Consider the following 12,161-nt stretch of genomic DNA (forward strand, 5'->3'; position numbering starts at 1 on the left):
AACAGAAGGGTGTTTTTTGTATGTTGTGTTAATTGATTTTAAAGCAACTATTCATTTAAAGAAGTTTGATTGAGGAAAAACTAAATATCAGTAAGTGGTCTATTAACCCCCCTCCCACTTTCTGATTCACACAGTTGCATGCTTTTTATTGTGTTAGGATATGTATTGTTTTAAATGTTGTGTGTTGTTCATTTTTAAAGACATTGTTCAAATTTTATTTTAGATTTAATCCTGCAATTTACAGGATTTGTTTGTTATTTGTGCTTAGATAGCCATACCAGGTTTCCAATGTGCCAGCATGCAATTTACGCATTAACACGCAATTTACGCGTTAACACGCAATTTACGTGTTAACACGTCATTTACGCGTTAACACGTAATGCCGTGTTAACACGTAAATTGCGTGTTAACGCGTAAATTGCGCGTTAAGGCGTAATTACGTGTTTACACGACAGTTTCACACGTTTTGGCCCTTTTGGCCTTCCATACTGCTCCTGCGCTGCTTACGCTCTGCTAATGCATGCAGTGTGAAACCGGCGTAAGCGGCCAAATCTGTTCGGCGGGCGGTTCTGTGTGCTCTCTTGTTGTTTGTGTTTACCCCGATTCATTTTCCTTCTACAATTATGTTTATATTCTTTTTGTAATAAATCCCCTATTGAACGAGCTGTGTTGTAGTGATGGGAAGTTCGGATCATTTTACTGACTCTCTCGTTCGATCTCGTTCATCAAAATGAACGAATCTTTGAGTCATTTCGTTTATTTAAGTGGCTTTAAATGTTATACTTTTAACAGACAAATTCCCCGAAAACATCCACCTACGCAATCTCGATCATATTTTGAATGAAGAAATCATTATAATGCAGCCAAAGATAATTTACAGGGAACATAAATATTTAATTTACACGCAATGAACGGATCGTTCGCGAACGACACATCACTACGGTGTTGTGATGTCCTCAATTGTGTTATGGCTGCGGTCGTAACACAAAGCATCTCATAGATTCTGAACTGATAAAAACAGTGTACTCTTTGCCATTGATGCTTAATTTCTCTGACAGATTTAATGGATCACTCTGAGTGTTTAGAATCAAAAAAGCCTGACGCCGAAAAGACATTGCGTGTTTAATCTTGGGATTTTTACATCCAAGAGGAATCATTTTAATAGGACTCACTATTTTACCATACCTCTGGATTATTTGTTCTAGTTTTTCATTTTTAACATACAGCGGTATGTTTGATAAACTTTCTTGGTCGGGCTTGACAAAGGCAATACAGGCACAAAAATGTCTTTGATTACCAACCCAGTTTCAATCAAGTCGTCCACCATTTGGCTTTCACTGAGAAAGAACACAATGGCTTTGTTCATACGGGAGGCAAATCTTATAGTGGCACCGCCGATTGCCACACTCACGGCTATCAGACAATTCTCCACGGACACCGCAGCCTCAGGCATGCATTCATAACCATGTTTGAGTGTTAACCGTGACAAATCCCCCGCTTCCTACAGCATTATCCCCACTCACCTTAACTAAAAACCTTAACTAAACCTACAGTATAATCTATAACTAACAAAAAAAGTATGAAAATCAAAGAAAAAGTAATCTCCCTCAAACAGAGAGAGTACTTTCACTCCTGACAACCGGCTCCTTCCACATTCACTTCGCACATGCGCACATGCGCACAGAGAGAGAGAGAGAGAGAGAGAGAGAGAGAGAGAGAGAGAGAGAGAGAGAGAGAGAGAGAGAGAACTAATTGTTATTTTTTTCTCACATTTTAAATATTTTGTGCACAATTTTGGGAATACTGGATCACAAAATACTGTCAATAAACAGCATTGCACTTTTTGACACCAGTGACTGTTATTACCATCACGCCTCGTCACACTGCTTTACAGACACGCCTGTTTTGCACACGGCACTCAAACACAGAACCAGGAAACAGGAATCACATGAGTTCAGAGGAGTGTAGTTGAGCTGTCGTGTGTTTGTGTCTCTGTATTCATGCAGTAAAATGGCAGAAGCCAGATTTTCTCAGGATGAGTTCATGTGTTCAGTGTGTCTGGATCTCCTGAAGGATCCTGTGACTATCCACTGTGGACACAGTTACTGTAAGATCTGTATTACAGACTGCTGGGATAAGGAGGATGAGAAGAGAGTCTACAGCTGTCCTCAGTGCAGACAGACCTTCAGGCCAAGACCTGCTTTAGCTAAAAACACCATTCTGGCTGAAATGGTGGAGAAACTGAAGAAGACTAAACTTGCTGCTGACTGTTACGCTGGAGCTGGAGATGTGCAGTGTGACGTCTGTACTGGAAGAAAACACAAAGCCGTCAAGTCCTGTCTGGTGTGTCTGAACTCTTACTGTCAGAATCACCTTGAACAACATGAGAGTTTGTTTAAAGGAAAGAGACACAATCTGACTGATGCCACTGGACGACTGCAGGAGATGATCTGCCAGAAACACGACAAGATCCTCGAGGTTTTCTGCCGCACTGATCAGAAGTGTATATGTGTGCTGTGTATGGATGAACATAAAAACCACGACACTGTATCAGTGGCAGCACAGATGACAGAGAAACAGGTATGAACTTACAGAGGTCCCATTATGTTCATTTACAGGCTCATAATATTGTTTATGGGGTCTACTAGACTACATTTACATCATTTAAAGGGGTGGTTGAATGTGATTTCACTTTTTTAACTTTAGTTAGTGTGTAATGTTGCTGTTTGAGCATAAACAACATCTGCAAAGTTACAATGCTCAAAGTTCAATACAAAGGGAGATATTTAAAAAAAAAAACAAGTTCTAGCAAACGGCCGGTAGGGACTACGAGACATTCCTCCAGGGTTAGTGACATCACTAGAACATTCATAGAACCCGGAAATCATCCGACCGTTTTTTACAAGGAGGGACAGAGCAGTGTAGAATAATGGTTAAATATGTGAAAAATAATGTGAATTTTTAAAAACGAAGCATGAACACGTTACAGTGCACCCCACAAACACAATCAAGCCTTCGAAAAAAGGTGTTTTACCACCCGTTTAATGGTTTTACCCTAAATTCGTTTTAAGGTACATTTACACAACAACGATAAGCTGAAAACAAAGACGTTTTTACTTTGATTTTTCCACGTACAGACACAACCCCTGTCAAAACAATCCCCATTCACACCGATCCGCGAAAACGACTAAAAACTGTGTATTTTGCTGCCAGGCCAGTTGATGGCGATGAAACTCTATAGTCTGAACATGTAACGTGTGCTGTGTATGGATGAACATAAAAACCACGACACTGTATCAGCTGCTGTACAGAGGACAGAGAAACAGGTATGAACTTAGAGATCCCATTATGATAATTTACAGGCTCATTATGTTTATGGGGTCTACTAGACCAGTGGTTTTCAAACTGTGGGTCGCGCACTTAGCTGCAGCTAAATTTACGTTACGATGAGTGAAACAAAACCAGTCCGATTAATGACCAAACGACTCTTAAGCAGGGTTGCCAGGTGCCAGCAAGGTTTTCCAGCCCAAAACCTCATCAAAAACCGCGAGAATGCACAAAAAAACGCCCATTTTTTTTTTGTGGCTTGTTTCTCGTTTAAACACATTGAAATCATTAACAAGCTTTAAAATGACCTTCTTTTCGACTAACAACATTCAATTAAATGAACGCAAAAGTAGGCTACACTGACTTCAGTCAGACTATTCTACTATTAAACTATAAGCTTATGTTACGGAAAATAATGCTATCAACTTAGGCTATCAATGAGTCTGTTTATTGTCACTAAAAGTCACTTGGAACAAAAGCCTAACATAAAAACATAGAGTGGATATATGGACATAAAAAATAACCCACTTTAACATTTCAGTTTTTTCAAATGGCAACATGAAACATGCATATTAGGGCTCGGAGAAAAAAAATCGATTCACCTCGATATCGCGATTTAAAAAAAAAAAAAAGTATCTTTTATGATTTTAAAATCGATTTTTTTTATTATTATTACAGAATATTACAGATATTAATTCAAATTAAATTGCTTTATTTTTGCCCTTGCTTATATATGAGGTTGACAGAAGTTAGCCACTTTCATTCAATAGAGGATGAAATGTGTCGTTACAGAGCTGCACGATTCATCTTTAAAAGTCTGTGATCTCGATTCAAACACCCACGCGATCTTATTCCATTTCGTTTGTCTATTAAACCTTTGACAAAATCATATCGCAACATTGTGTGTTGGTGCTGTGTTGGTGTGTTGGTGCTGTCGCTGACCCAGAAAGAGTGTCATGAAACCGCAGTGACAGCTACCTAAGTTTAAAAACTTAAGTTTGGCGGTAAACCGCCCAATCTGGCAACCCCAAAATTCTTGTCCCGCCAAAGTCTTATTTACGGAGCCCCCCTAGTCCCACTTTGTCAAAAAAATAAATTTTAACTATCTCGTGGCCTCAAGATAGTAATTCATGGCCTCAAGATAGTAACTCGTGGCCTCAAGATAGTAACTCGTGGCCTCAAGATAGTAACTCGTGGCCTCAAGATAGTAACTCGTGGCCTCAAGATAGTAACTCGTGGCCTCAAGATAGTATCTCGTGGCCTCAAGATTGTAACTCGTGGCCTCAAGATAGTAACTCGTGACCTCAAGATAGTAACTCGTGGCCTCAAGATAGTAACTCGTGGCCTCAAGATAGTAACTCGTGGCCTCAAGATAGTAACTCGTGGCCTCAAGATAGTATCTCGTGGCCTCAAGATAGTAACTCGTGACCTCAAGATAGTAACTCGTGGCCTCAAGATGGTAACTCGTGGCCTCAAGATAGTAACTCGTGGCCTCAAGATAGTATCTCGTGGCCTCAAGATTGTAACTCGTGGCCTCAAGATTGTAACTCGTGGCCTCAAGATAGTAACTCGTGGCTTTAAGATAGTAACTCGTGGCCTCAAGATAGTAAAGTGTCTGACACATGGACCCTTTATTATTACAGTTTTTCTCGATTGCTTAAACACTATAACCAGGCTTTTGAACAAAAATTTCAAAACCATAATGCCATTTATCAAAAAGCACACCCATTTCCCTAAACTATAAACACTATTCCCTGTTTTGACACATGAGTCAGATTTGTTGAACTGTCACTGCAAAACTCTACACACAAATCCCTTCATTTCTCATTGCCTAGACCATGTTGTCATTTAGAAAGCACTAGCATTCAATATTGTTCACTCAAGTCAGCACAGCTTCAGCTCAGTTAGCACACAATTACCCAAGTGGAAACACTAAGAGTCAAAATTTAACACACATCAATCAGAACCTTCAATAGATATATAAAAGGGCCCAAATCAGTTTATTGAGTTTTGGAACAATGGATCCAGAAAGACATGAAGGAAGAGGGATAAGAATGAGGAGGAGGAAGGGCAAGGGCAAGAAGACAAGCAGTCTCAGATGAAATTCAAGCCACTCTAGTTGCACATGTCTTTGTCAATGGTATGACTATGAGGGAAGCTGGGCTACGAGTAAGGCCAAATTTGAATTGCTTTACCGTCGCCTCGAGAACCTTCAGGGAGGTGTGGTGTCAAACAAAATTCTATCACTGAATAAGAGACAAACATTTCCAATAGTCTTTGATGAGGTGTATTTTCTTGCAAGAAAAGGCCAGCAGTCGTACAGTCACACAGAGTGGCTGCAGAGTGTGACGGTGAAGGGAGGGCATCCTTCATAGTCTTGACTCCCAGAATGTTATCTTTCTAGGCCAATGATGGTATTTCAACCATATGTGGAACATTCTTAGACTTGTTCATCATATTGTCTCCTTGAGTGGAGGCCCTCCTGTCACGTAACAACACTCTTTACCATTCCAATACAATTCCATATTAGAATATGGTTTGTGTGTGTTCTTTTACTGTCATATGATGGTCACACACATCTTACTGTAAGTAAATATAAAAACAAATTTAGAGGAGAGAGTAAAAAAAAAGAAGAAAAAAAAGAGTAAAACAGAAAAAAATAATAATAATTGTGTGTGTGTATTGTACTGTGTAGTACATGAATGAATAAAAATGTGCCAATGTAACCATTGGTTGTGTCTTTTGTGTTCACCATGTGGAAAGGTTTGTGAGGGGGGAACCACAAGCAACACAACTTACCAGTTTTGGAAATGTTGTTTTGAATTTATTGCACCAGTGTGTTAGACTATGTTGTAGTGTGTGTGATTTTGAGGGCTTGTGTGTCCTGTCTGAGGGCAAAGTTTGGTTTTTCAGCAAGAGTGAATGGTTTTGAGTGTAGAGCTTCATTTTGACCTGAAAATAGGATGTTTGGGGAATTGGGTGAGACGTTACGGATTTGTGTAAACTTATAGTTTTGAGAATACGAGGCATAGTTTCAAGAAATGTGTTTAAGCAATCGAGAAAAACTGTAAACTGGTCCATGTAGTGCAATACTTCACATTCTGTGCAATATTCTCTGTTTTAATATTCAGTGTGCAATATAGTTTGCTGCAGTTCTGCTTCTATTTATTTACTAGTACTGTAAATCTTGTAAATCTTTTGGCTGCATATCCATAGTCCTTTATAATTCTTCTTCATATTTTATAGCCTATATTTATACTTTTTACATGTATATACTGGTTTATTTACTACGGAGCCCCCCTAGTCCTATGGGGTTATTACTGTTGCAATATTCCAAATAAATAGATTAATATTCACAAATAAATGTAAAGAGATTCACAAAAATGTATTGAATTCACAAATAAATAGATTAAGATCCACAAATAAATGTAAAGAGTTTCACAAAAAATGATAAAATTCACATAAATAAAATGAGATTTGCAAATAAATAAAATATTTACAAATGTTTTATTATTTTACAAACACAACTCTGCCTGACATTTATTTGTGAACCGCTTTCTGTGCATTTGTAAATCGCTGCACACATTTGTGAATTGGTTCCTGTGCATTTGTGAATCCCCTCACGCATCTGTGGATTTTGAAACACTTCTAGCGTCGACGTGCACCGCCTACTCAAGCCAATCAGATAACGGCCACATCGAGCTGGCCAATCGTAGCACGTTCTCGCTTCAACCAATCACGTTTGGATTTACACTGGAATCTGAAATAACTGCTCATTCATCATTCATCTGCATTTGTTCAAATAGGAAGTGTACGCGTAAAGGCCCATAAAATGTTTAAAATTTGTATTTTGTTAGAATTACACCATTAGACTGCTTGTCAAGCCAAGCCGCAATTATGAGCCTTGAAAAAAGCCACAGAAACAGCACTTTACATCTCTGTTATGGGAACAACACGTTATGGACGCGTCACGTTATTCAAGATAGAACAGAAAAGCATCAAGTAACTGACTAATGAATAACTGGGTTCAACCCATAAATAGCTACACGAGTTTTTAATTTGCATTGCAAGATTTTTATTTGCAGCATCGACCCCAGTAGCCTACTACACGCTGATGCTGAGGCTCGTACTGTGGTGGTCATGGGCTCATATTTGGTATTCTACATGACATTTATTTATGTCCTATTGCTATTTGTCACCGCGATTGTGCTTTAAAACATATGAGTGCAACGTAAGCAATGACTGAGTGAACAAGACAGAGGGAAGTTAGAGAGTGAAGGGCATACAAATTTGGAGCCTGAGTCTTCTGGAGTGATAAGAAAAATCAAATATGGTGGCATGATTAGTCATGATGTCACATGCATGAGCCAGTGAGATTTGAGGTTATTGACGCATCACTATATTTGATTTGGGCTTTAGAAACAGAGACATTCTTCAGAAAGTTTGGAAAGACATGAGGATGAGTAAACAATGAAATAATTTATATTTCTAGGTGAACTATCCCTATAAAACTAGGCATTGATGAAATAATGCTGGCACTTATGACTGACCTTTAACCCCTCAATCTCACCACTTCTCTGATACTGGATTCTTATCTGTTTAGTTGATGATTAATGTGATGATTCTCCTGTCATTGGTTTGTCCTTTAGCACCAGCTGAAGGAGACGCAGAGGTCGTTCCAGCAGAGGATCCAGCAGAGAGAGAAAGATCTTCAGCAGCTGAGAGAGGCTGTGGCGTCTCATAAGGTGAGTCTGGAGAAGAAGAGAAGTTTGAGACGTCTCAGTCAGGACTCACTGAAGCCACTGTGTGATTGTGATGTGTGTCCTAACAGCGCTCTGCACAGACAGCAGTGGAGGACAGTGAGAGGATCTTCACTGAGCTCATCCGCTCCATTGAGAGAAGCCGCTCTGAGGCGACACAGCGGATCAGAGATCAGGAAAAGACTGCAGTGAGTCGAGCTGAAGGACGACTGGAGCGACTGGAGCAGGAGATCAATGATCTGAGGAGGAGAGACGCTGAGCTGGAGCAGCTTTCACACACACAGGATCACATCCATTTCCTGCAGGTAACAGAGATCTAGAAGAACAGGGTCATAGTGGACTTGAGCAAGAGACTCACAGAGAAACATTTCATGAGAGCAGAATGAGCCGTTGACTGAAGTGTTGATCTGTGTGTTCGGTTATTATATCATCATCAGTCAGACTCTCATCTGATCTTCTTCTTTTGAAAAAGACGCATTTAGAAATGCAGTTCAGCTCTGGAAATCTCTAAGGAAACTTATTTTCTGAAAGATATATTGAGCTTCCAGACCGCAACAACTCAAAACTTCACTAATATTTAAACACTTTTTTTATAACAATGTGAAATCCATGAACTTTATGGCACCAGTCTCACTACTAAAGATCAACAAGAACCATATAAATCTGACAGTAGTGCAGGTTATTGATGAAGTGTGGAGGTGATGAGCTTTGATTTCTGTTTTCTGTAGAGTTTCCAGTCTCTCTCAGCTCCTCCTGAATCTACAGACGTAAATGACAATCCCTTCAGTTCTCTCTCCTCTTTTGATGGCGTGAGAGAATCTGTCCGTCAGCTGAGAGACAAACTGGAGGATTTCTGCAAAGAGAAGAAGATCTCTGACAGAGGTAAAGTCCTGGAGATTCATCAGCTCTCAGAAATGATCCTCCATCATCTCATATCATGTAGAAGATCATATTAGAAATGTCTTAGGAACGGATGCAGGGATCATTTTCTCTCGACATGATAATCACACTCTTCATGTCTGTTGATTTCCACAGTCACTTTCACCAACATTGATCCCAGAACCAGGAACGACTTCCTACAATGTAAGTCACTAAGAAAACCAGCAGAAAAACTCTCTGAGTGTCTTCATGTTCTTCCTGTAGAAAGAAAACATGACAGAAGAGTTTTATTGTTGATCATGTAAATTAGTGTTTCTCAACGGAGAGAACATCGAGGGGCGCTGGAAGCAAAAGCAAATTGACTCGTGACTTTAACAAAGATGTAAAACAGGGGATTCAACATATTCTTCAAAAACAGGATGTCTTCTAAAACTAATGAATAACTATAATTATTTTTCACTGAAACATTCATCCAAGATTTAGAGGTAAAATCACAGTAGTAAAAAAGCTTCAGGAAAGTAAGAACAAACTGAAATCTCTTCTGTAAGAATTCCTCTATGGATTTATCCTAAACAGGATTTTGTAACAAATCTCTTTAACCTTTGAGGAAACAGATAGAAATTTAAAGAAAGCTCAAGATTGCCAAAGTCTACAGCACTGAAAATCACCAACAATAGGCCTAGAATACTTAAAAACATTGTAGATCAAATTATTACAAAAGAATCATACTGACCCCAAATATTTGAGTGGTGTATATATTAGGCATAATAACCATTAATATACAGTAAATGATACACTGATGTAAATGATGATTTTCACAGGATATCTGGTAAACTAGTAAACCATATTATTGCTCTTCCTGCATTGACACCATTATATGAGAACTGAACTGAGCTGGACGATGACATCACTGCTTTCTCCAGAGCGGCTGTATAGATAATGAACTAAATGAATAACTTTTTTACATCAGAAATGAATCAACTGAGACACTGCTGATATATTGAACATGAAGAGTTCAGCTATAATAAAAGATCAGACATATTCATAATTCCTGACTCTGATGTGTTTTCTCTCCATCAGATTCCCATCAGTTCACTCTGGATCTGAACACAGCGAATAAACGCCTCCGTCTGTCTGAGGGGAACAGAGTGATTACTGGCACTCTCACAGAGCAGCCGTATCCTGATCATCCAGACAGATTTGATGTGCGTCAGGTGTTGTGTAGAGAGAGTGTGTGTGGACGCTGTTACTGGGAGATTGAGTGGAGTGATGGTTTGATTGGTGGTGTGTATATATCAGTGTCATATAAGAGCATCAGCAGGAAGGGATCGGGTTATGAGTGTTGGTTTGGATATAATGATCAGTCCTGGAGTTTGTACTGCTCTTTCTTCAGTTACTCATTCATACACAATAAGATAGAGACTAAACTCCCTGTAAAGCCCATCAGCAGGAGAGTAGGAGTGTATGTGGATCACAGTGCAGGAACTCTGTCCTTCTACAGCGTCTCTGACACAATGAGCCTCATCCACACAGTCCAGACCACATTCACTCAACCGCTCTATCCTGGGTTTACTGTTTATCCTAGATCATCAGTGAAACTGTGTTGATGAATGAGAACAGACTGTAGAGAGATTCTACCCATAATGCTTTGAGCTGCATGATAAATCAGTAACAGTGAGATGTTATAGAGAAGGGGTTGGCAACTTTTTTGTAATGAAGTGGCCATTTTTAAGTTTCTGAGTTAATTACTCTGATTGGATCGCTATCCGTTAGAGCTTCAATTTACACGAGTTCACATTAAAGAAAGCAAGATATGAGCTTGATTTTATTTATCATCAGACAATATCAAGATCATAGATGCGGCATCAGCACTGGAAAGATAATTTAGTGTCACTACTTTTAATGAAGACGACTGTGTGTTGAGCTTCAGCATGTGTGACGCTGAACTTTCAGTTTCATTTGCTTTTCAGTTTTCACGTCGGCTCGCTGACGAGATGCTCAACTTCTCTCCGTGATGCGTAGCGCAGAAACTACTGTAATAGCGCTGTTATATCTGTGTACCGGGAGCTGTTATAACACACTCTCGCATGTTTATTTTTGTACCATTTTTGGAAGAGTAAATTTTTTTTTCATATCCATGAACAGTTTCCACATGCATCATTTTGACTCTATATAATTGGTTGATTATCTCTGAGATTTATAGCATTAATTATGTACAGCGGAATAAGCTGTCAGTCAGTAACTTAAATACTTAACTTAAATAAAACAAGCTGTGTTACTATGAGGAATGATTACCTCAAGATGTAGATCTGTATGCAGGTATGAGGAACTTTATCTGAATGAAATACATACACCTCTCTCACTTTTACTCACATCACGTGCCAGCGATTGTGCCATAGGTCGTTGACTTCTGTCATAGTCTTTTATGTTCTTTTCATTACTGTCCCAGTCATCAGCTGAAGTGCTGTTTGTCCACCAGTGGGCTCTCCATCATAGACTATTGTTACTCTGTCATGGACTACACTACCCATAATCTTCTGCCCTGTTTCATCATCACAAATTGACTTCACTCTGTCATTTATTGCTAGGTTTTAAAAACGAAAAAAAATAATTTGTTAAAACTGCATTTCTGGACCCTCGGTTTCCTGCATTTCCCTATTTTCCCTGTTTGTGTTTGTTTTCGGATGGTTTATATGTGTTTTGACCCTTTGCCTGCTGTATTGATTCTAGACTACTGTCAAATAAAGCTGCGCTTGGATCTTCACTCTTCGTGTCTCTGTATTGTATAACAATTACATCAATACTACAGCTGAACTTCTGTCAGTGAAATAACACGTCAGAATAAATGTGTTTAATGAATCCTCATATAGACAGTAAGATCAGTGTGTGTTTGTGAGTCATGATGATTTACGGTGTGTATCTGTGCTTTCCTTGCAAGAAGACCAAAAGTCTAACCAAGTCGTTTTCCAAAATATGTGTGAAATGAGAGACTAGCAACACTTTCACAGATATTCCGTATCATAATAAGCAAAGTGTCTCAACTGAAAAAAATACTGCGCTCGTGCGCTGCCAAAACGCTCTCAAGCGCCCATAGCTAAGTGTTTTCAGCAGAACGCCTAGCGTTTTTGTCACGGGGTGACTAAAACCAGAACCTTATTTGTGGAAATTGTGTACGGGGAGCGCTTCCGGCGTAAC

The 12,161-nt window shown here is 39.2% G+C and overlaps 1 protein-coding gene across 1 annotated transcript; it reads left to right on the forward strand.

Annotated features, from left to right (window-relative positions):
- The first annotated feature begins 1,932 nt into the window (after positions 1 to 1,932).
- On the forward strand, positions 1,933 to 11,730 carry LOC311289714 (tripartite motif-containing protein 16-like). The gene is made up of 6 exons (XM_084407944.1): positions 1,933 to 2,580; positions 7,977 to 8,072; positions 8,159 to 8,392; positions 8,816 to 8,969; positions 9,123 to 9,170; positions 10,047 to 11,730. Exons 1-6 carry the CDS (start codon positions 2,011 to 2,013, stop codon positions 10,571 to 10,573), a joined length of 1,629 nt encoding a protein of 542 aa, XP_084264070.1. The 5' UTR covers positions 1,933 to 2,010; the 3' UTR covers positions 10,574 to 11,730.
- The last annotated feature ends 431 nt before the right edge of the window (positions 11,731 to 12,161 follow it).

Source organism: Rutilus rutilus (genome assembly GCF_951802725.1).
Source record: "Rutilus rutilus genome assembly, chromosome: 4".
NCBI classification, from domain to species: domain Eukaryota; kingdom Metazoa; phylum Chordata; class Actinopteri; order Cypriniformes; family Leuciscidae; genus Rutilus; species Rutilus rutilus.